We start from the raw sequence: 25,082 nt of genomic DNA, 5'->3' as shown, positions 1-25,082 counted from the left end.
GTATTAACTTCACACACACATACCAAGGCCCTGATGACACCGTCTGAAGTCCGCTTCCAGCACTGCCTTTGGCCCTCAGTGATAGAAGGTCTGTCATTCTGATAACGCAAGCTGTGGACCCGCAATTCCCCTTATTGTGACATCCCCTCAAGCAACATCCCGGTGTGGCGGGATGCTGAATCACTTGCAAGCTTCCTCCCATGATGTTTCTCCTAACCTGATTGGCCTCTTCCACCATCAAACCCGAATGTGTGTGTGTGTGTGTGTGTGTGTGTGTGAGAGAGAGAGAGAGAGAGAATTGCATCTATTTCACTTCCTGCTGTGCCCTCCTTCTGAATGGCTGCTAATTAAGACATTCTTAGAACTGGATCAGTCGTTACTACTCAGGAGGTAAGACACAGAAACTCTGTATCTTGAGCTTTTTGGAGATTAGAAAACCAAATGTGCTCCCTTCAGGCTCAGAGGTTTGCTGTCCTCCATCCACTGTGGCTTCCACCCACTCTCAGAGCCATAGGGGAAGGAAGAAGAGATGAAAAGAAAAACCCACTAGAAAGCCAGCGAAAGGCATTGTCAGGCCCACACCTTTGGGGGAAAACTTTTAAAAGCATAAGATAAACCACAATGTCGTCTTTATTCCTGCCCAAAGCAGAAGACACAAACGCTACTGTGCTGTTGGTGCCCTGCGTCCCATGTAGTCACACAGCACCCTCGCCATATTTCCCAGGATGACTTCACTGTGTTCTGCAAAGCGGCTTCCAGCAGCTTCTGCCCCATGTCATGGTTCCACTGGAAGACAAAGGATCCGTTCTGCTCTCGTATTTGGAAGACAAACATTTAAATAAGCCTTTCTTCACTCGGCAGGAGCAGGTGGGCAGCAGTTTCGCTCTATTCACGGGAACAGTCAACCCTAAGGAGTACGTAAGACCTTGAACACGGGAGCCTCAAAAGGAGAAGCCGAGTGAGGGGCAAGTGACCGGCCCCCAGGGCTTGTTTTTACAATGAGGCCTACTTTCTTTAAAGAAAAGACCCCAAAAGCCTAACATTGGAAAGCAAAGATGAGTCAAGTATCGCCGATCACAGGCAGTAGGTTCAAGTCTGGGATGGTGGGATGAGGCCCAAAGCAAGGGGTGTGGATTCCTGGGAGCGTCCTGCCCTGCCTACCTTCGGAAACTTTTCCAGGGTCAAGAGAGATAAAGTTTTGTTGTTGTTGCTTTTTCCCAAATGCTGCATGTGCTCATGGAGATTGTTTAGGACTATCCACACCCTACATTAAATCCTGACTCACACTGAGGATGCTATCCCTCTAGATTCACTAGTAACCTGAGGTCTGGCCTGGGTGTAGCACCACACACACAGAAATAAACTGAGGATATCAGAGAGAACGTCTGTTTGCTACTGGTAGGTTTGCTAATGGAGTGTGTGCTACTTCAGCACCTCACCAACACCTGCCAGTCTCTCTCTCTCTCTCTCTCACTCGCTCGCTCTCTCTCTCTCTCTCTCTCTTTTGTACCAGAGATCAAACCTGGGGCACTTTACCATTGAGCCACATCCCCAGCTCTTTTTAAATATTTCATTAGACAGGGTCTCACTGAGTTACTTTGGGCCTCCCTAAATTGCTGTGGCTGGCTTTAAACTCGAGATCCTCCTGCACACTGCGATTACAGTTGGCACCACCACACCTAACCCAATCTCCCTTTTTAACAAACGGAGCAGGCCTTAGGCCAGAGTCTTCAGCAGGAATAGCACCAAGCTAGAATTTAACAACACTGTTTTGTCTCCATGTGTTTATTTTTGCAGTTTTCTTCTAATTATGGCCAGGGAAGCTGTCTTTTCCTCCTTACCCATGACTGACCCTCATATCAACTTTTCCTTTTAAAGCCTAAGTTTAAAAATTCAAATTGACTTAAAAAGTATTTAAGCATGTAAAAGTATGTTAAAAAAAAAAAAAAAATCACACCCCAAATTAGAAAGCACAGGGATAAACGCAGGGAGAATGCTCTGGTTGGGTAACTTGTTCCTTCTGTGTGTGTGTGTGTGTGTCTTCTCTCTCTCTCTCTCTCTCTCTCTCTCTCTCTCTCTCTCTCTCTCTCTCTCTCTCTCTGCAGAGGCTCATCCCAGCAAGGCAGGAGCCAGCACAGCAACAGGTGGCAAACAGCAAATCCCAAGTAAATTCAATCCACTGGCTTGTAGATAACACTTCAATAAATCACATCTAAGAGAAAGGGCGCTGGCCTCTTCCACAGTGAATGCCACTTACACTAAATGGGAGGCAACCAAGTTACACCTACCAGTTCTTAGAGTCTTCCCATGGACATTCCTAGCTGATGCCTCTGCTGTTTACAGGGAAAACGGGGAGCGGGAGGGAACACGAAAGGACACCACCAAAAAAGGCACAAGACCAAGACCAATGTATTGGGGATTTTTATAATCCCGGAGAGACTGCTACTTGGATAAAACTTCCCAAACACTGATGTAAGGACACTCTTGCCTGTTAAATATATGCCAAGATCTCACTTTCTGGAAAAGTCGGGTCCTCCCCTTTCCAGCCAGCTGGCTTATCCACCCCTCCCCCATAAGATCACTCTTGAAACTGAGGCTGAATTTAAAATGGTTCTGTTCCCCTTGGATTCACTGAACCTTACACTCCTTGATACCTGAAATACAGCCTAAAATGTAACTCATCAACCTTCTCCAAGAAAAGCGATCCTTGTGCTACTTTCAGAAACTTTATAACAAATCCTGGCAGACCCCACTGCAACACTGTGAAACTAAGTTTCCTTGTAACTCTTCTTTGATCTTTCAAAGTTTAAACCATCCTAAAGGAGGCTAATCTTGAGCTCTCAAACTACGCACAGAATAAAGACCTCTTTTACACCTTCCACAGCCGATGGTATTTCTATCTGCTAGTGGGAGTAGACTTCCGACTCCCCTTTAATGGGCCAGTGTTTTAGATCCCCCAGCCACTGAATCACCAGGTTGCTATCACTTGCCTCCTATTTCCATGAAAAAAGAAATAGAGAGGAAAACTCCTAAACAAGGTAACCCAAGCGCTGCTGTAAACTAAATACATAAAGAAAGGGAACAGAAGGAAACTGAGGGCAGGAGCTGATTGTGACTGCTGAGAACATGGCCATCACTGTGAAGAGAACAGGCTACAGCTGGGGAAAGACTGGTCAAGAATATACCAAATGCCAGGGAAGAGATCAACATGTTGATATTTTGGCTGTTCAGAAAACTTGAATGAGCAAATGGCACCAAGCAAACAGCTGTTCACTTAATGTGTTGTGTTTTTTTTTTTTTTTTTTTTTTTTTTTTTTTTTTGGTTTTTCTCCCCTGCAGCATCCAGGGAACCATTTAAAAAAAAAAACAATCCAAAGAACTGGTCAAAGGCTTGTGCAACCCCAGGACACATAAATCAGTACAGTGAAGAACACGGACGGCGGGATCCACACAGCCTCCAGTCCCTCCGGCCTTCCCAGATCAATTGTCCCCTGGCCCCATTCTCCTGGCTGTCATCGCTGGACGGCACTGCCAGGCAACCTGCGCTGCACGCTCGGGCATTGCTGGAGAAGGGCACTGTCTGGCCCAATGCGCCCTGACCGGCGTGTGTTCTCCTGGCGGAGCTCCCCACCTCCAGAAGCTCCCAGGGGCGTCCAGGCTCTCCCCTCTCCTTTGCCACCTGACGAAGAGCACCTGTCGGAAGTGCAAGCTACATTTGAACTGACCTCCCTGCCGCTGTCTCACCCAGATAACAGGAAGACCCACCCGTATGTCCTGGGCTGGTTTCCGCCAACGCTTTCACCCGACTCTCCCCACTTGAGGCCAAGCAACTGGCTGCCATTAAATGAAAGCCTGTAGCACCAGTTCCAACAGGAGGGTGAGTCAGCGCCCTGCTGCCCAAGCAGCCTCCCTTTGGTCTTGGAAGCCGGAACCAGGGAGGCTGTTTCTAAAGGCAGAGGGCAATCCTGGGCCCACACCCTGACCCACCTAGGATCAGGTGAAGTGGCAGGCGCCACTCCACTGGCCACCACAGGATCTCAGCAAGTGACCCTGTGCTCCCAGGCCAGCCTCCCATTACCTACTTCTTCTTTAGTCATTAGGAAAATTAGGTTCCAAAGCACATTTTCCAGGAGAGGAGAGGAGGGAGCAGAGGGCTAGCAGCTGAGGAGCCCCACCCACCCACCCAGGAGGGCATGTGGAAGATACTTGGCCCCCACCACGTGCACCTTTACAGTCTCATTTCTAGAGACAACTATGTTTGGGTACCTTTTTTTTTTTTTTAAAGTATGTTATTCAATTTTGACAACTGCTAAGGCCCTGTTAGTCTTAGCCAGATCCTAAGAGGCAAGCAATTAGAGTAATGGAACAAAATAACAGATGGCTACTTAGGGGCCTCTGGCATCAGCCTAAAACAAAAAAGACGAAAAAGACCTACTCGGAGAAAGACAAAACACCATCGGAACTTCCAAATAATTAACTTATACCTAGTACAGCCCAAGCCAAAGGTCAAGGTCTGAACACTAAGGCCCTGTAAATAGTGACTTTTCAATGAGCACACAAACTTAGCAAGCAAGACCTTTCCTCTTGCTGCAATGATAAGTTTTGGGGTAACTGTCAAGAGATCTCACCCCTCCATGAGAGCAGGAATTGGCAAGGCTACTCAGGCCCCTTTAGAAATTGAGAGAGGGAACTGTGTACTGTAATTACTCAAGAATTTACTCCCAGCTACCACAGAGGCTTAGGCGGGAGGATCATCTGAGCCCAGGAGTTGAGAACAGCCTGGGCAACTCGAGACCCTGGCTCAAAAGAGAAAAATAAATAAATAAACGAATAAGTAAGTAAGAATTTGCTCAAAGACCAGACCAATCCTCCAATCCCCAGGAGAACACTTGAGGCCTTCCCATGTAAAAACTGTTGCATAACCTACTTATTAAATAATGCCTTGATTAGTATTTAGAGGAACAAAACTATGAACTTCCCTAGGTATGTTATAAAGCCATCTGAAAAGTGACTCAGAGAAAGGTTTACGAATGGAAATGTGGTGTGCAAGTCCCGTTCTGCTTTAAAACACGGATGAGTGTTTTAAAATATTTAATGTCTTGGTTATAGGTGCCCGAGAAGTCAGGGAGAGGGAGACGTGCCCCTCAGACATGAGGGATTGGCCCTCAGACATGGGCCAATCCCTGCTTCTGCTGTTCTGGAAACTCACTCCCTCTGTGCCAGTGGACTGGCCCTGGAGGCAAGAAGGGCAATCTGTTGTTCACTAAAGTGACGTTGCAACAGAAAAAGTCCAGCCAGCCGGGCGTACTCCTGCCATCCCAGCGACTCAGGAAGGTGGGGCAGGAGTTATACATTCGAGACCAGCCTGGGCAACTATGGGAGACCCAGCCAGTCTGATGCGGGCGGGGAGATTCTCTTAGATGGGAGGGAAAGAACACAAGCTGGTCTATTCCTTCCCCTCACTCTTCCCCCACATTGTAAAGGATCCCGCCCCAGAGTGGGAAAGGGCAGAGGTGAAACAACACTTTCCCCCAACAGAAAGCTAAGTGTGAATCTTTGCTGGAGTGGGTATAAAGCAGGACCTACTAGAACCTGGCCCTTCCTGAGACTCTAAAGCAACTGGTGTGGTGGACGCCGTGAGCCAGCTTTCCCTCAATGGTGCCGGCCAGGAGGAAGGCAGTTAGGAAGTAGGAGGAGACAGTGACACACGCAGCAAGGCCCTGGATTCCGGTGAGTCCTGGTTCCCACCCAGGGTCTGAATGTGCCCAGCCTCACCCTGTGGCCAAGGGAGACTATGACCATGAGCAAGCACACACCCTAACCTCCCAGGAGGGAGTGGAAGGGAGCTAGCAAAGGTAGGCACTGGGAGTGGAAGAAAGAGGGGAGTCCTGCTGTACCACCTGAGAAAAAAGGGGCAAGAGATGGCCTCCTCGCGCAAGTGGGGCTGAAGACAGACCAGAGACATTCTCAGAAACGACCCTGTGGCTCCCTGGTCCTCTCCCAACTTTCCAAGTGTCTTGGCGACTCCCAACCTTTTTCAACCTGACACTGACCTGGGCAATAAATTATTGTTGAGACTCCAGACTAGAACTCCCCTTTCCCTCAAAAGGCATTTTCCTGTCAGCAGTCCCACAGAACCACCCTGCAGTAGGTGGGGCAAAGGAGGGCACCACCCCCACCAAGCTGCTGCCACCCTCCACCCCCATTATGACAGATGAGGACATTCACGCTGACGTTGGTAATTTAGGCAAGGTTATGCCAGGCCCCACCTCAGGCTGCCCTGGAACAGCTGCTCCTCCACCCGTGCCCTCCAGACCAGCTGCCCGGGCTGTCCCAGAGTGCCAGCTCACACCTGCAAGGGGCTTCCAGTCACTCCCAGTCTGCCCCATGGTCCTGAAAAATCCCCCCAAAACATACTAGACCCTGGCCCTTACTGAGAACCTAAGGACCTCAGAGTCCTCTCCCAAAGTCCCAACTCCATGCAATCCACCTCTGGGGAGTCTCCAAAGGGACTCACTATATCCCTTCTCATTTTCGAGACGGAACTGCCTGAGAGATAAAGGGTCTCACCCAAGGCCAAAGACACAATCAGTAACAAACCTGGAAAGAAAAGCAGACCTCCAGACCACAGTAAACGCTTCTAAATCCAAGCACCTCTGGCCTCTTCCCACGCCACCCGGCTGAGCAGCCCCCTCCCCACGCCCGCCCGCTCAGCTCGCTTCTTTCTTTAGCTCTTCCTGCTCTCAAACCTCTTATGTCACTTACAGCTCCCCCTCTCAGCCACACTGCTCATCCACCCCCAACACACCAACACCTTCCCGGGCTCCTGCTCTACTTCTGACCGCCCTTTCACTACTGTGGATCCCCCCTAAGTTGTTTCTGCACCCCAAAAATACTATGGGATTCCTTTACCTGTCCTTTCCCATCACAAAAGACACAATCTGGGGACACTCTCACCTCTTCTCCCTCAGGCTGTCCCCCATTCCTTTCTCAGTTTCTCCATCACACATTCCCTAAGGAGACTTTCATTTTCCTAAACTAACCTCCCTCCCACCAGCCGCCATTCCAGCTCACAGTCCCTCCCTCCGCCCTCACCTTGCCCAGACCGCATCACCCCAGGCTCCTCCAACCCTGGGCCAAGCTTTCCAGCCTATCAATGTTCCAGAAACCTCCTGTGCCCCCCTTGGCTTTCCCTTCCAGTTGTCTCCTCTTCCCTTTGGAATGGGGCACATCGAATAAACCTCACCCCCTTCAAAAATGTCTTATTCACAAGTCCCTAACTCCTCCCCTCAGCACCCCACTCTTCAGACCCCTAGTCCCACCAGACCTCCTGAGCACCCCTACACCCTCACACCCTAAGTCCGTGTCTTTTCATACCTTTCGCCCCTAGCCTTCTACTCCTTCCATCTCCCCAGACTCCCGAATCCTCCCCCAACTCTAAAGACCTCACAATCCCTTTCTGGGTCCCCCAACTCTACCTTCGACTTCCTGGTTCTCGGTGTCCTTTAGAACTCCCCCACCCTACAGCTCCCCCAATTCCAATCTTCAGACTTGCCGTGCTCCCAATAATCCCCTCCATACTGGGTCTCCCAGGTCCTACATGCTAGCCTGGCCCACGCATTCTCTTCCCAGGCCCCGTTTCTCCCCTTGGCCCTCCTAATCCATTCTGCGACCCTGCAGTCCTGCCTCGGATCCCAATTCCATTTCAGCTTCCCCAGTCATCGCCTCGGTTCCAATTCCCCGCCCAGCCGCTCCGATTCTTCACTAGGCTTCCTGATTCCTTTTTGCAGATTCCCATATTCCCTACACCGGAGCCAATTTTTGCAGATTCCCAATTCCTTCCTCAAGCTTTGCGATTCCTCTTTGGGACCCCAAAGCCCTTCCCGGGCCCGCCAATTCCTTTTCAGCATCCCCAATTCCCAACCGAGACCCTCCAATTTCCTTTCAGGACCTCCAGTCCCCTTCCCATCCCCCCAGGAAGACCCCCTCCAGCCCGTCCGGCCCGAGGGCCGCGCACCTTGCGCTGCTGTTTCTCCCAGGCCGGGTCCAACAGCAGGTCTCGGTCCCAGTCGTCCTCCTGGGCCATGTAGTCGCCCATGCCACCCCCGCCGCCAGCACCATTGCCCCCGCTGCTGGGGCCGTACTGGTACGACTGGTTCGCCGCGTGGTAGTCCACCATTCCGCCGCCTCTTGCTCGCCCACCAGCCGGTCCGCTCCCGCCTCAGCTCCCGCCCCTATGCTGGAGCCTCCGCCGCTGCTGCTGCTTCAGCTGCTTCAGCCCGCCCTCCGCCCGCGCAGGCGCACTGCCCGCCGCGCCTACGTACCGAGCCGCCGCCGCCGCCGCCCTCCCGCGCGCGCGCACCTGACGAGCGAATACCACCCACCAGGAGCTCGGCGCCTGCGCAGTCCACCTGCTCGCTCAACTCATGGACGTGGACGAGCACGTCGCTCGCGTTGTGGGCGGGGCCAGAGTCATGAATGATTCATGGCTTCTTCACCGCTCGGGCTTAGAATGTACTCCCATTCAGCAACGCCAAGCGCAACAAGTATTTATCGAACGCCTACTGTGTGCCAGACCACGTTTTATGCCTTGGCACTAAAGACAACTAAAGACAGACGAAATGTTAAGGAACGTTTCTGTTGCCGGGCGCGGTGGCGCTCTCCCGTAAAGCCAGCTACTCCGCAGGCTGAGGCAGGAGGATCGCGAGTTCAGAGCAGCCTCAGCAACTGGGCGACGCCCTAAGCGACTTAGTGAGACCCTGTCTCACTAAAAATAATAGGGGCTGGGGATGTGGCTCAGCGGTTAAGAGCCCCTGGGTTCAATTCCCAATAACGAAAACAAAACAAAAAAAAATTTTTTTAAGGTGATGGTGCAGTGCTGGGGATATAGATCAGTGGTAGAGCACTTGCCTAGCATGTGCGAGGCACTGTCAATCCCAGTACCAAGAAGGAAAAAAAGTAGTATATTCCAACATTATAGAGAAAAGTCAAGCATAAACTGAATGTAAATAAAGTTCTCAGGATAGCCTTCATGGAGAAGGTGGACATTTGTCTGTTTTGCTTTGTCATGGTACTGGGGATTTAATATTGGGCACTTAAATGCTGAGTTACATCCCCAGTTCAATTTTAATTTTATATTGAGGCAGGGGTCTAACTAAATTGCCCAGACTGACCTCAAACTTGTGAATCCTCCTGCCCCAGCCTTCTGATTTGCTGGAATTACAGCACCGCCACACCTAGCAAAGGAAGACATTTGGACAAAGGACCTGACAGATTTTCACAATGGATGTAGGAATGGACCTAGAAGTTAGATTAGGTTGGAATTGGTGCCAGTCGAGCAGGAAGGGGGAAGATTTTTTAGACTTCGCTACCTTCGTTATTCATTCAACAAACAATTATTGAGCACCTACTGTGTGCCACATACATGTAGTGCTTGGGCTCTGATCATATAGTGGCGAGCATGATATGCCTGGTCAGTTCTGAAGTGGCTGCCATTGTGGTGGGGAGGGCAACAATAAATAAGCCAACAAATACAGATAAATGATATTGCCACAATAACAGGCATCTCAAATATAAATAGTGCACACCTGTAATCCCAGAGACTCAGGAAGCTGAGGCAGGATGATTACAAATTCAAGGCCAGCCTGGGCAACTTAGCAAGATCCTGTCTCTAAGTAAATAAATATTTTAAAATAAAAATGAAAAAGAGCTGGGAATGTAGTTCCGTGGTAAAGCACCGCTGGATTCAATCCCTGTTGCTGAAAAAACAAAATTGTCCCCTGAGCTGAATTGATCTGCTCCCAAAACCAGATCATCCTACAGTCTTCAGTTAATGGCATCTCCATCCTTCCAGCTACTCAGCAAAAGCCTGACAGTCATCCTTCACTCTCCTGTCTCACTTGCAGACAGTTCTTCAGGAAATGTTATCATTCCATTTTCAAAGTACACGCAGAACCCATCCTTCGCCCTGCCTGCCATGGACCTGTGTTGGTGCTGTCCACCCCCACCTGTCTTCAGTTGGACCTCTGCAGCAGCCTCCTCCCTGCACCCCAGGCCTCATCCTCACATGCTCTTTCCTGTGAGGGGCCAAGTGATGCCCACAGCACCTAAGTCAGATCATGTCCCTCCTCCTTTGTTCAGAACCCACACCCAGAGGAAAAGCAAAAATCAAGAGAGGAGAGAAAGATGCAGAAGGAGCCAGCCCTGCCCTGCCCTGGCCCAGTTCAAGGTCCTGGGGCTTCAGCCAGACCTAGAAGGTCTTCCATGTCCAGGTCCCCAGAGCTCCTAGCTCACCTCTCCTCTCCCTAGCTTGCTGTTCTTCACGCTCAGCCTCAAAGCCTTTGTACTTTGTGACACATTGTTACCACTACCTGACACACTTTCCCCAGATTCTGGGTATCCATGGCTCATGGCGTCCTCTCCTGTGTGTCTCTGCAGAATTGTTACCTCCTCAGCCAGTGCGGGGTGTGTGGAACCCAGTGGTAGAGTACTTGTCTAGTGCATCCTAGCATGAGGTTCAATCCTCCCTGCACCTTTGTCTACAGTACTTCACCTTCTAACACACAACCTGATGTCTTCCTGCATTGTATCTGTTTCCTCCCCAAGGATATCAGCCCATAAGGGATGGGGGTCTTGGTTTTGGTCACTGCTGTATCCTGTCCCTGAAGCAGTGTGTGGCAGAGTAGGAGCTCTGAATGAATGAGCTTAAAGCATGGTGAAGAATTTGATGTTTAAAAATAATTTTTTAGATGTTGATGGAACTTTATTTTATTCATTTATTTATATGTGGTGCTAAGAATCAAACCCAGTGCCTCACACATGCTAGGCAAGTGCTCTACCACTGAGCCACCACCCCAACCCCTGATTTTTTTTTTTTTTAAGTGGGGCCGGGAACAGAATCCAGGGCCTCTCACGTGACAGGCAAGTGCTCCATCAGTGAGCTAGACCCTTACCCCAGAATTTTATTCTAAATGTAACAGGAAGGTGAGGTTTTTAGTAGATGGCTGAGATATTATTCAACTGTTCATGGGGCCCTCTGGCTGCATAAAGGGCAGAGTGGAGAAGCTCAGCCCAGCAAGGGGGCTGTTGTAATGATCAGGATGGAGCTGGACAGGACTAGGGCCAGAGGGCACTGCCACAGAGGGAGGCGTGGAAGGGCTTGGAGAGTAAAGCTTAAATAAATTTGGCTTTGTTGAGAGAACCAAGGTGCTCCTAGGTTTGGCACCTGAGCAACAGGGAACCATGCAAACAAAGCATGAACTTTATTGAAGTGGGAAGGAACTGAGGGGAATGGTTGTCAGGAAGGTTAAGTATTTGAGTTAGACTACAATAAGCACTATGAAATGAGCGTGGTGGTGCACGCCTGTAATCCCAGCAACTCAGGAGGCTGAGGTAGGAGGATTACAAGTTTGAGGCCAGCCTCAGCAATTTAACGAGACCCTAGGCAACTTAGCAAGACCCTATCTCAAAATAAAAAAATCAAACGGACTAGGGATGTAGCTTAGTAGTAAAGTACCCAAGTTCAATTTCTAACAACAAACACTGTGTGAAAGGAGGGGCTTCTGTCCAAGTCCAGCTACTTGGGGATAGGGATTCGGAGGGAATAGGAGCTTCAAGGATCCTGTCCCCTGTCCCACAGGCATATGAAGGGCACCAACAGTAAGCAGCCCCAATAGCAGCTTGTTTTCCCAGGGGATGCAGCACCAGGTTGAAGCCCCCAGGCCTTTCTGGCATTTCCCAAGCTGGGTTAGGGCAGGGCAGCCTCCACCTGCCTGACTTGAAGAACCCAGGACTCTTGCACTGTCTGATCTTGGTGGGGAAGGCAGGGGAGGGGTGTCCCTCAGGTGCAGAGCCAGCCCCTCCCTGCCTGCTCGCGGTGGATACTTCGCGCGACCTCCAGACCAAAGGCTCAGAGCTGGAGCAGATGACCCCAGCCAGTGAGGTTTGGATGAAAGCCTACCTTTGACTGCCAGCTTGAGGCCACACCCTGGCAGCCATCTGTGGACAATGCAGTGATAATAGCTGCCATGTCTAAAGGTCCCAGGGCAGCAGAGTACGGGGCCCAAGGGGGCAGGAAGGGGCCAGAGGGCTTTAGTTCTCCATTCCTACACCACTGAGACTTCAGTCAGAGCCGTTGCTGTATCCCGCATCCCACTGCTGTTTGTTTTTTGGGTGCTGGGGACCAAACCCGGGGCCTCCTATGTGCTAAGCCTGCAGTGTGGTTACTGCAATGCCAGGGGTTGAACCCACGGTACTCTACCGCTGAGCTACAGCCCCAGCCCTTCTCAAGGCAGTCTCTTAAAATTGCCCGGGCTGGCCTTGAACTTGCAATCCTGCCTTAGCTTCCCAGCTTGCTGGGGTTAGAGGTGTACCACAGGGTCCAGCCTCTATCCCACTGGTAAACACACTGGGAAGCAGACTAGAGAGGGCTGTGTCCCCGCAGGGCGGGAACGAGAATACCTACTGGAATGTAAGCGGTGGCTGTGGAAGCACCTAGAACAGCAGCCCGGAGCCAGGCATAGGAGCAGCCACCACCACACATTTATCATCTCTCATAACCTGAAGTCTTCGGAGGCATTAATTCACAACTTGAGAAGGGGTACAATCATGACTTCCCAGCCATAAAACCGAGGCCCAGAGAGGTGAACTAACATGCCCAAATGCCACCAGCCTGGAGTGTGAGCCCAGGCAGTCTTTAGCTACTCTCAGCTGCTCAAAAGATGGCCCTTGAGTGAAAGCAGGCAAGACACATCTTCCAAAGATCATTTCTTTATTTTGGGTACCAGAGATTGAACGCAGGGGCACTCGCCCACTCAGCCACACCCTGGCCCCATTTTATATTTTGTTTAGAGACAGGTCTCACTGAGTTGCTTAGGGCCTCACCATTGCTGAGGCTGGCTTTGAACTCAAGATCCTCCAGTCTCAGTCTCCCAAGCCACTGGGATGACAGGCATGTGCCACGTCACCAGCAAGGCCCTCCATTCTTCTCCCCTAGCAGAGCGGCCATGGCCAGTTTTGCATGTTGTCTTCTACATGATGGCACCTGCCAAGTGGGCATCTGTTCATTGTCCCCACCAAGGGTGCCTTTTTGATAATCTGTGGGTGCGCAGTACATCCGTCCTTTTACCCCCTCCTGGTTCCATGTGCTGCATAAGCAAACGTTCGTTGCGTCTCCAGTCAGGACACTTCCTAGTTCCTGGTGCCTGCACAGGCCTGGAACCCAGGGCAAAGGTGCCTGCCCCACCCTCGCTCCCCAGGACAGGGCCCTGGGAGGAATGTGCAGGCCGGCAGCCAGGTGCTGGTGCCCAGCTGCCTCTTGGCAGGCGAAGCTCACAAGCAAGATGGCTCCTCCGTCCACACTGAGGATGGAGCACCCGCCCTGGCATTTCAGGCTCTCCACCCCCAGGACAGGCCCAGGTGGCTGGTCACTGCCAGAATGGCTGGAATGCCGTGTGTGGCGGAGGCGAGCACTTGGGAGAACGGCTGCCTGGCTCGACACCTTGTTCTGAGAGGAGGCCGTGTGCCCACAGAAGAGCGCTGAGCAGTAGTTTGCAACCTTGGTGACAAACCCTTTGAGCACAAAATGAACAATGGCTCACAGTCTCCAAGACAGACCGCTGGCCGACAGGACCTTCCCCAGCGAGAGCTCCTGGCGTCCTGAGGCCGCAGAAGGGCACATTCTTCTGGATGAGGAAATTAAGGATCAGACAGGCAGGGCACCCGCCCAGGGACAGGAGTGAGCCAGGGGGTACGAGACGGAACCTCCCCTGGGCCGCAGGGCTGGGCGCCCAGAGCCCCACGGCCTCCCCTCCTTGCTGACTCACCCGCCCTCCCCACAGAGACCCGACAGGTCAGAAGGGTGGGGTGGGGCCACGGAGGAAGTCAGGGGGAGAAAATGGAGGTGAGAAGAGAAGAGGAAGCCGCATGGTGGGGTGGGGCGGGGCTGGCAGGGCAGGGCAGAGGCGGCTCCTGGGCTCCCTCTGGAGGGTGAGGCAGCTACAGGAAGCCTGCAGGGAAGAGGCACAGCAGGGCTAAGTCAACAAATCTTTATTAAATGTCAGCAGTTACTGGGAGGAGGCCATGATGCTGGACACACCTGTTGAGAAAAGAAAGGACGCTGGAGTCAACTTGGGAACAGAGGGAGGCAACTTCCAGCCACCCACCCCGAGTCACTAATCCTTCAGGGGCAGGTTACAGTCCCCTTCTGGGAGCCTGTGGTACCATCGTGAAAGTGGTTTTAAAAAAAATGAAAACAGGGACTGTGGAGCAAGAAGGCCTAGGTTCAAATCCCAGCTCTGACTATTGACAGCTGGGTGATCTTGGGCAAGTTACTCACCATCTCTGTGCATCAGTTTCCTTATCTGTAAGAAGTGCCTATCCTATAGGACTATCAGGCTAAATGAAGTGCTTGGAATCATGCCTGCATCAAATAAGTGTTTATAACTATCACCACCGTAGTAGTACTACGTGCTCTGCCCAGCTCTGCACTGGGCTGTGGTCCTCACTGTACAGCCTTCTGCCCAAATCCTCAGACTCCAACCAGGTGGTGCATCACCTTCAGCAGTGAGGGTCGGGGGCTGGGGCTGGGGCTCTGGTAGAGCGCTTACCAGCATGTGTGAGGCCCTGGGTTCCATCCTCAGCACTATGTAAATATAAATAAATAAAATAAAGGTTTCGTGTCCACCTACAACTAAAAAAAATATGTTAAAAAAGGAGAGGTGAGGGTCTACGGGCCACAGTAGAGAGCAGACTGATTAGCAGGTTGGTGTGGAGAAGCCTCACAACCAACTCGCAGGGCGAGAACACCAGAATCACAGTAGGAGCGGGAGGAGGCGGGACCAGGAGAGCAGCGCCACCCTCGCCCCTCGGTCCTCCTGCTCCTCTGTGTAGGTGATGACAAAGCGGGCGCCTCGGGACCTCATGCCGGGCTCTCTGCTACCTGGCTTCAGGTGCCTGGGTGGGCATCGTGACAGTCAGGACTTGCTTAGTCAACGACAGGAGGGTCGGTGTGAGGGGCGAACGGCTTAAGTGAGCAAGCCGACGGTGCTCTTCCTGATTATCTTTGCTGTCGTCCTCACTTAAAATGTTTTTGAGTTGTAGATGGACACATCTTTCTTGATTCATGTGGTGCTGAGGATGGAGCCTGGTGCCTCACACAATGCTAGGCAAGTGTGCTACCACTGAGCCACATCCCAGCCCTCTTGTCTCCATTTTTTGGATAAGAAAACAGGCAGAGATCAGGTCACCCTAAGTTAGCTACTAAGTGGAGAACCCAGATTCCCACTTAGCTCACCTAAGAGTCTGCTGGGGAGGCCCAGGGCCCCAGGAATAAGGGAGCGCCAAAGGGGCGTAGAGTCCCCTGCAAGGCCCCTCTAGCCCAGGGAAGTCTCTGTGCGCTGTGGGACAGGACACAGGGCCTGCAAGCGCCAAGGGGACAGCAGCATCACATGGCTGCTTCTTCCCGGTGGGTGGCCCCAGGCAAGTCAGTGGCAGACACAAGTTCCCAGCCCAAACAAGAACAGCTGCACTTGGGTCCTCTGGGCCCTGTTCCTGGTCTCCGTCAAAGGACGCCCCAGCCCACGGCCTGAGCCCTGGGCCAGCACTCACTGTCGAAGTCAATCTTCTCCACGATGTTCTTGGGCTTGATGCTCTCCTCCTGGCTGCAGATGAAGATCTGCCCCGCCTCATCGGCACTCCAGCCATATTTGCTCATCCACACCTTCAGCTGACTGTCTGCCAGGAGCAGGGACAGCACAGGTGTGAGCCAGGCAGACCCCACAGTAACATGGGGCCCGGGAGGCAAGGGGGTCAAGGTACCAGGCCGGGGTACTCTCCTTGCCTGGCAGGTCCCGGCATGTCCTGCCTGGCCAGCAGTAGCAGCCAGGTGGGTCTCCCTGAGGCCACCTGCCCTTTTGTGGCTCATTCCCCACAGCAGCCAAAGGGCGCCTGCAGCCCTCGCCTCCTGCCCACTGCAAGGCGTCTGTCATCACTTCTTTCATATCTGGCTCCTTTCTCCCCATGCAAGTCCTGGTTCTTAATAAAAGTAGTATATTTTGCCACAGCATAGATGAAATGGTTGCAAAATTATATCATCATTACTAACAATATGACTTTTTGGTCCTGAGAAAATATGCCAGTAGGGAAAGGCACAGTGTAATCTCCGTGACATGGGAGGCTCAGGCAAGAGGATCACAAGTGTGAAGGTCAGCCTCTTCAATGCAGTGAGTCCATCTCATAATAAAAGAGGGCTGGTGTAGCTCAGTGGTAGAGTTGTTCTGGGTTAAACTCCCAGTACCATAAAAAGAGAAAATACACCAGGATAGGTCCTGCTACAGTGAGGTCTGATCATGTAAAATGATTTTCTGTGCAATGTTACTGTTTTGATAGATTCACCTCAGTCTCCTTATATTAAATTCCCAGGCATGTTTCATATTCTTTCTTCTTTGGGGGGATAGTTAAAAGAAGACAGGGATTTGCCGTGTTGCCCAGGCTGGCCCCAGCAATCCTACCTGGGACTACAGATGCACACTATCATACCCCAATTTTAATTTTACTCTTAAATATGCAAAAACATCTATCTGATGCATAGCATGTACAAAATGTCCAGTAAAAATTAGCTCCCACTGGAAAACAACACACACACAACCTAGAGCAAAGGTAGAAACTTGACAAGAAGATCCTCCCAAGACTCACCCACCACTCTCCCCTGCCCCGCCTTCTCCCTCCCCTCCCAGGTGTAACCATCTCCCTCAGTTTCCTGACTTTCTTTCCTGTGTTTTGGCAAAACTAAGTAAATACACAAACATTCTTGTCTGCTTTTGGAGGGATCTTTTGTAAACGATCCATCACTGCCCTCCCTGCTCAGAGGCTTCCCACAGCTGTTTCATTCCAGAACAAAGCGACACTCACTCCTCCCCTCTGCCCACTGCTGCCTGCAGCCCACTCTTGCACTACCTTCACCCTGCGTGGCCCAGTGCCCAGGCTGCTGGGCGAGTGTGGCAGGTGGGCCCCTGCTCCTGACCCCCCAGGCCACGCTGCCCTCAGGCCGCCCCCTGTGAGCTGGCCTGCTGTCCCCTGCAGCATCAATGGCCACCAGACACGTACATCTGGCCATCGGTTTTGCTCCTCGTGAGAACAAATCTGAACCCTTCTGTTTCGTTCACTGTCACGTGACCAGTGTCTAAACAGCGTCCCCACAAAGCTGATACTCCATCAGTTGACACGCAGGAACTGAGTGAGTGGCACAGGGCGTCCCTGAGGAAGGGAACCGCCAACACCGGGCCCTGGCTTCCTCCCTGGGCTGCACCTCCAGTAATGACCCAGAGAGGCTGGGAAGGGTCCCCCTGGGGAGCTGGCTGAAACCCACCGCCCCAACCACCCCCAACCTCCAGCTGGCACAGGGATCTGGAGGCCTCACCTGTCAGATCCCCGAGCATCTCGGCCAGTAACCAGCGGTCGATGTGCTGGTACGTGATGCCTACGACATGGCAGATAACTGTGGACATGAGAGAGAATGGTGGCCAGGGCTGCCTCAGGACCCGGCGCCACTCCCCAGCCTGCTCGGTACAGAGCCCAGGACTTACACTTCCGGACAGAGTCTTCAAAGCCAGTTATACCTTCCAAGAGGTCCATGTTTTCATCCAGGGCTTGCTGGAGGGGAAGATGCAGCCAGAGAGTCAATGTCACTACCTATACCAGTGACAGTATGTTAGAGCAGCTAAGGTGGCATTTACCTGCACACGAGTCAGCCCTCCACACGCAACGTATGACATATTATTTTCCATTTTAGAGATGGAGAGACCAAGACTCACTCAGCAGAGAAATAATCTACCAAGAACCAAAGCAGGCAGAAACCACAGCCCCCAGAAGCAGACACAGATTAGTTAACAACACTCCTAACCTACCCAGGCTATTGTCTCAGAAAAAAATGCCAACCTCTGGACCAAGGCCCCCGAGGCCCCATGGGGTCTCCTGCTGGTCTCCAGCCACTCACCCCACCCCCACCTCAGGCCCTTTGCACTGCTATTCTGTGTCTAGAACTTTCCTCCCCACAGCTCGCCCTCTCGCCTCCTTCAGGTTTTTGTGCAAATGTCACTTCTTCATCAAGGGCTTCTTCCAACAGGAGGGGCAAAAAGGAGCCCCCACAAAACCTGAGAAGGGAGGAGCAGCCAGTGAGGTAGGAGGAACACCAGGAGAATGCTGTGTTGGAAGCCAGATGATGAGGGGTTCCAGGGAGCGGGAGCAATCACAGGCGCCAGGGACGCTGGCAGGGCAGGTGAGACAAGGCCCAACACTGGCCTCCTGGGTCCAGCAGCACGGAGGTGTCTGGATCTGACCCGAAGTTTGACAGAGCATGTGTGCACACTGGGGGATGGAGCGTGAGGTCACCGAGTGGGTCGACTAGAGTGGGGTCACGTGAACAGTGGGTGAAGGAGGCCCAGAGCGCAGACAACCTCTCCCAGAGGCAGGGTCACCAACAGTCCTAATTTGCTTACTTGAGACGAGTTTCTTGAGATGGGAGAATTTTCTTTTTTTTTTTTTTTCAGCAGAGAACTGTCTGAAACTTCCATAACCTTGCTTTGGATGGAGCAGGGCAAGGCCTCAAACTGTTTCAACACTGCTCTGGCAAGCGCCGTAGGAACGCTGGGGTCACACAGACCCAGGCACGCTGGAGGCTTGCTAGGGATTTTCAGTGTTAAAACCAGGAAAGAGCCAGGTGCAGTGATGCCTGCCTGTCATCCCCGTGACTCAGGAGGCTGAGGCAGGAGGGTTACAAATTCCAGGCCAGCCTGGCCAGCTCAGTGACACCCTGTCTCAAAGTAAAAAATCAAAAGGGTTGGGGATTTGGCTCAGTGGTGACATGCCCCTCGGTTCAATTCTCAGTATCAAAAAATAAACAAACAAATCAAACCAGGAAGGACTCGGGCAAACGGAGGCAGCTGGGCCCTGTGCCCAGAACGGCCCTGAAGGAGAACGGGGACGGTGAGGCCAGGCGGAAGTGTCCCCTGCCGCACAGGCTGGCCATTTCCTAAAACGCAGGAAGGGTGAGTTTGGGTTTTGGAGGAGTCAGGAACTGCTGGAGTGGCGAAGGGACGGGGCTCCCGTGTTTCAGAGGAGGGTCGCCTCGGCCACTTCACCAACGGAACAGCAGCTCCCACCACAACACACGAGGTCGGGGTCTGGGGAAACATGAGCCCCACTCTGCTCTTCTGTTTTCTCACCACACAAGAGGCCAGACCATGAGCTGAGGAGGTGTGGAGGGAGGTTCGGGACTCACTCGGGGGTCACACGCCTGGGGTCTCTCTCCACCTGGTCATCATTCCAGGCAGCTGTGCAGGGGCAGGCGCACAGTTCCCCGGGAAGGGAGCAGAACCTGAGCAGCCCGAGCAGGCCCAGGGCCTCGGTCAGACCCGGGAATGTCACGGGGGTGGGCCGGGCTGGAGGAAGTGGCCAGTGGGTGGAGACGTTTCGATTCAGGGACAATCATCAGTGAGGACAAGTCAAAGGCCCTGGCTCCCAACCTCGGCTCCACGCCGGAATCTCCTGGGCAATCCTCCGGAATCCTAAGCCTGGACTGGCCCAGCCCACCTCCGCCGGCCTGATGCCGGCAGCAGCCAGGAGCCGGCATTCCCACCTGGAACCTCCTCGGAGGCTCGGCATGCTGAGAGCTGGCACAGCTAGGACCACAGTTCTCAGGCAGATGAGCTGGGAGGACAAGAGACCACGGACCCGAGAGGCCGGTGGTCAGCGGATTGCTTGGGTGGCTTCTCAAACACTCAGAATTAGGAGAGTAGTAAGGAGCGGCAGCAAGGACTCGTTTCTTCAAGAAATGAGCAGCGGTCCCCCAAGGGCGGGGACCGACAAAGCAGGCAAGGAGGGAGGACGGGAGCGCCAGGTCCTGCGGCGGGGGTCGGAGGAACAGGGAGATGGCTCTGGGAGAGGCAGTGAGGAGCGAGGAGGCCATCTGCCCTCCCACTTGGAGGCTGCAGGTGTGGCGGCCGAGCTCAGTGGAGCAGGAAAGAGGGGAGAGCACAATGGCGGCTGAGGGGCTGGAGGAGTTCTGCTAACAGGGATGACGGCACCAGAAGGCCCAGTGGAAGGAGGAAAGGGACAGGCTCAGGCCAAGCCTGTGGGTACAGGGGCCACTCTGAGTCCTGGCTCTGTGAGGATAAGCACTGAGCACAGGGCGCATGGCCACGCGGACAAGTAGCAACGCGCACACACTACGTTAACGTTCTGGTCCGGAGGGGTGACCACCCGCTGCCTGGGACCCCCTTTACCCAGAAGGCCTGGAAGTGGCAGGTCTCCAGCAGGTCCCCGAGGTACAAAATCTGCCTGATGGGCCGCTCTTCTTGCTGGCAGAAGGAAGCGTTAAGGATAAGGCCTCGAAGCCTGTATGACCGAGTCCTGGCCCCTCTCCCCACCACCTTCCTAAGCTAGCCCCTTTGACCAAAGGCTCAGCTCAGAAAAAGAACTGGGGATGGAGGCCATCTTATTGTTCCTGGGGACGTAGGAAGAAAGGGAGTTTACTGAGGCACTACTTGTTGTTTTCCTTTTTGGTACTGGGGATTAAACCCAGGGGCACTTCAGCACCAAGCTACAACCCCAGTCCTTTTTACTGGAGACAGGGGTTCACTAAGTTGCTCAGGGCCTTGCTACGTTCCTGAGGCTGGCCTCGAACTTGTGATTTTCATGCCTCAACCTCCTGAGTTGCTGGGATTACAGGCACAAGCCACCCTGCCACTGAAATACAGTTTGTAAGATTCAAAGGTGAGACACAATCCAAGGGTCCAATGGTGAGGACAACACAGTAAACTGTGGCCTGCTACATACCAGAATGGAGCCAATGCCAATGGACACATCTTACAGACACCTCGGACACAGCTGGAGAGGAAATTCAATGGGTCATCTCCCACTTCGGCTCAGCAACCAATGAGCAGGCAGGACAAAGGCTGGGCCCAAGGGTCCACCTGCCTTGCCAGGCACAGGTCGGGCATTCTGCTAAGTTCGTCCAGTGATCAGGTGAAAGCTGAAGCTCACCTGGCCCAGCCCTGGAGCAGCCACAGTGAGCCAAGGGTGGGAGAGGGGCTCATTCACCTGCACTCAACACTCCTGAAAGCCCGCTCTGCACCAGGCCCTGAGGACACGGTTCTTTGTGCCCCTCCCAGGCCCTCTTGTCTCTCACCTAGTGGTCCTCTACTCAGCTGGCACTCTCAGGGAAATCTTTCTTTACTTTTTCTTTTTCGGTTCCAGGGATTAAACTCAGGGGCACTCGGCCACTGAGCCACATCCCCAGGCCTATTTTGTATTTTATTTAGAGACAGGTCTCACCGAGTTGCTTAGCACCTTGCTATTGCTGAGGCTGGCTTTGAACTTGCAAGCCTCCCGCCTTAGCCTCCCAAGCTGCTGAGATTACAGGCATGCAGCACTGTGCCCAGCTCAGGGGAGTCTTTCTAAAGTATAACCGTAGCACCCTCGGCTGCAAAGCTTGCCATGTGCCCTGGAGTCTGGCTGCATTCCACTTAGAAATCTGTGTCATGCCTAGGTCACACTGCCTCTGTCTCTAAGACAGCAAGGAGCCCTTTGTTCCTTTAGGTCTTCCCACAGTCCCTCCGCCAGGATCGCCCTCACCTCCCCACTCGCCTACCTTCACGTGTTCCCTCCAGGCAGGGCCACGTGCCTCTGCTGGCTCCGCTGATCCCAGCCCCGACTGCTCCAGGCTGTCACTGATGGGGGACTGTTGACCTCCTCACTGGACTATGAGTGCTCCACGGGGCCGGGCCCATCTCAGCTACGGCAATGTCCCAGGCCTGCCCAGCAGCTGAGTCTGAACTCAGACCACTCCACCTGCTTTGCGTCCTCCCCTCCCCCACCCCAGCCTGCAGCCAGAGGATACGTGTGCCTGGTCGATCATGCATTTGCACAGGGTGAAGTCCGTGTGGGGTAGGTTGGTGAGGGCCTTCAGCAGGATCTGGGCAGTGACTGTGGTCTGAAAGAAGGCTGGGTTGAACTGGTACCTGAGAAGGGGAACAAGGTATATGGCAATGGGGATACCTCTAGGTCCCCAAATTCTCCAAGTGCCAGGCAGGAGGCCACTGCTTCAGTGTGGAGCTTGGGAGTTGGACATGCCTGGGTTCCAACCCCAGCCACACTTTCTGGCTAACCTCTCTGAGCTCCTCTGCCTGCTCTGGAGAGGTGGAGAGTTAATCCTCATGACCACCCCACAGGGTAGATACCACCATGTGACTCACAAAGAATGAGGCTAGAAGCAAGCTTGGCGCAGTGGCAGACACCTATAATCCCAGCAACTCGGGAGGCTGAGGCAGGAGGATCAGAAGTTCAAGGCCAGCCTCAGTAACTTAGTAAAACACTGTCTCGAAATAAAAAATAGAAAGGGCTGGGGATGTAGCTCAATGGAAGAGCACCCTTGGGTTCAATTCCCAGTAGTCAAAAAAATTTAAAAAATAAGTTAAAAAGCTAGAAGCAGCAGTATGGAGTACTGGTTGAGGCTCTGGGCCAAGCTCCCTAGGCCAACTTTGCTGCTGACTGGTCTTGGACTGCTTATTTTAATTTCTGCATCTCAGTTTCCTTTCAACAGAAGACAAAACTGAGGGTGCGGCTCAATGGTAGTGTGTGTGCTTAGCATGCCTCAGGCGTGGGTTCAGTTCTGAGTACAAAAGTAAAATAAATGCATATCAACCTCACAGGGGTGGCCCAGCAGTTGGGCTCATAACCTACACTTTGTAGCACAGTGGCTAACACGTGGCAAGCACTCAGCCAACAGTGACAATCACCAATAACAACCTACACCACCTCACAAATACAAGTGTTCTTTCCATTTTATAGTCAGGAAAGTTAAAGTCACGTTATCTGCCAAAATTACAAGCTGGTAGTTGTCAAAAAAAAAAAAAAAAAATCACTTGAGGGGGGAAGAACCCAAGTGTCCATCAACAGGGAACAGATCATTAGGACAGTCACACAGTGGAACACTACACAACAATGACAATAAACTGCAACAACAACAAAAAAGCATGGGTGTCGCAAACCCAATGCTTGGTGGAAGCTGCTAGGTGCAAAAGGGATCCTGCTGTATGATTATGGTCCTGTCAAGGTCAGAGCAAGCTGAGCTAAGTTGCTCCGGATGCAGGCATGTGTGGTAAACAACCATGCAAAGCCAGGCCGTGAGACTACAACAATGATTACCAAAGGCAGGGCTTTGGTTGGGGGCAGAGCATATGGACAAAGGGCCTGTGGTGCTTGCAAGAGTTATGCAGCATGGATGGCAGGTACCTGGGTATTCATTCATATCTGTCCACCTATGTATTTCTTGATGTACTATGTTATACATGTGTTTTGTGGCTAATCTTTAACAGCCCCTCCCCCAGGTCTTATGTTGCCTGGCTTACTGGTCCTGCACACCAAAGAGAAGCCACAGCTTGCAGGCTACCCCAGACACCCCCTGGTAGCCAGCCAAGAGCATGGTGATGGGGACAGGTTAGACACTTACAACTTCAGGACAGCCAGGTTGGCTTCCAGATCATAGGCATTCTCCTTGGCCTGGGTCTCCACATAGCGCTCCAGGGTAGCCAGGTTCTCTGGATTGTACCTAAAGGAGAATCAAAACAGGTGAACAAAGAAGAAATGGGAGCTGAGGCCAGTCCATTTATGGGGTCAAGGGAACCAGTGTAATCTGCTTCTCCTTCTGTCTTTCTCCTGTGAATCTGGCCCTGGCCACTGGCTCTACCCAAAAATGAGTCAGCTTTATAATCTCTAATGAAACCTGCACACGATCCACACCTCTTGCCTGAGCTCTAAACTCCCCTGGAACCCGGGGTCTTGTCTAAAATGTCTCCCAACCTGTCAGTCAGTCAGTCACTGTTACTTGTGTACATAGCCTTCTGAAATTCCCTGCAACCCACCCCTCTCAAGCTCCCACAATGGTCCCAAACCATCCTCTCCAGCCCAGGTGAGTGCCTTGCGTCCCCACTTGGGCCTTTGTTTCCCCCTGCCTGGCCCTGACCACTCCTGGCTATCAGTGTTTGTTGCCTGTGTCCCCTCTAGAATGAGAACTCAGTTCAGGAAAGCATGACTTGCTGTTATCTTGGTTATCTTCAATTTCCAACATTACTGTGCACTAACACAATGGAGGTCGGTGAACATGTGTTGAATGAATGACATGAGGGTCAGAGAAGAAAAAGATGACAAGGCACTGAGAGACTGAGGAGCTGACAGAGGAAACTGCGGGGGGGCTGAGAGGGAAGAACGAGAGAGGGGAAAACTTTGAAGTAATTAAAGAGATTCGTGCGTGAAAGCCTCTCTTGTCTCTAGGCCTTTCCAGCGCTGTGTCCTTTAACATCTCCTCCAGGATGGTCCCACATGCAGAAGAAATTCCACCCAAGGCAAGTCCAGAACCCCGACCACCCTTGCTGTCTCCGGAAATCTCCTCCCCGCCTGGCTACAGCGCTCCCTCCGACCGAGCTCAGACCTGTCGATACCCTTGAGCAACTTGCCCACGTTCGCTCTCATCTGCTCAAACATCGCCATGACTCCGGTCGCCTTCCACAAGCACCGCTGGAATCGAACACCAACCAACACAGACCAGCACCCGCGAGGAACGGAAGAGGAAGAGGTCGCGGAAACGGAAACTACGTCGTCGCCCTCTTTCCAGCGCGGGGAAACGAAGAAGGGGAAGGCTCTTCCGGCAGCTGCCACGCTTTCCGGCTGCCACGTGATTTCTTCCCAGAAGGCGTAATTGGCGCGTGCGCATTCACTGAGCCCGGAGTAGCGGGGAACCAACGGCGTGAGAAAAAGCTTAGCCTGCTCGGGAAGAGTAGGCGGGGCTAAGCTTTCCTGGGCCTGGGGAACCGGGTCCCGAGCCTGGGACGGATGAGCTCGTGAAATCTTCAGAAAAGAGCCCAAGCTTTAGAGTCGTGCGCGCACGTCGTATTGCGCGCGGCCGTAATCTCACAGGACGTAGTAGCCCTCCATTTGTACCTTGGCCAACTCCTTAGGGAAGTGCTCTTGAAACTCCTTGCCTCAGGCCTGGGCCCCGGAGGCAGGATCCAGGTCGCGGACCTCTCCAG

At 52.7% G+C, this 25,082-nt stretch overlaps 2 protein-coding genes across 2 annotated transcripts in view; both read right to left on the bottom strand.

The window, feature by feature from the left end:
• ACTN4 (actinin alpha 4) overlaps window positions 1-8,297 on the bottom strand; it is a 68,741-nt gene extending 60,444 nt beyond the window's left edge. The window contains 1 exon segment of the mRNA XM_079119386.1: window positions 8,018-8,297. Within this exon segment, the coding sequence (XP_078975512.1) occupies window positions 8,018-8,179 (162 nt within the window). The 5' untranslated portion in view covers window positions 8,180-8,297.
• A 5,734-nt stretch (window positions 8,298-14,031) lies between these two features.
• EIF3K (eukaryotic translation initiation factor 3 subunit K) lies at window positions 14,032-24,635 on the bottom strand. Its single transcript, XM_079117674.1, has 8 exons — window positions 24,485-24,635; window positions 23,507-23,605; window positions 21,896-22,016; window positions 20,280-20,354; window positions 17,583-17,649; window positions 17,417-17,494; window positions 15,607-15,732; window positions 14,032-14,095 (listed from the first exon to the last, which is right to left on the bottom strand). Exons 1-8 carry the CDS (start codon window positions 24,541-24,543, stop codon window positions 14,064-14,066), a joined length of 657 nt encoding a protein of 218 aa, XP_078973800.1. The 5' UTR covers window positions 24,544-24,635; the 3' UTR covers window positions 14,032-14,063.
• Window positions 24,636-25,082: the final 447 nt, after the last annotated feature.

The sequence above is a fragment of the Sciurus vulgaris genome (assembly GCF_902686455.1).
Source record: "Sciurus vulgaris genome assembly, chromosome: 17".
NCBI classification, from domain to species: Eukaryota; Metazoa; Chordata; class Mammalia; order Rodentia; family Sciuridae; genus Sciurus; species Sciurus vulgaris.
The sequence above is the reverse complement of the archived record's forward strand: the minus strand, read 5'-3'. Positions and strand labels throughout refer to the sequence as shown.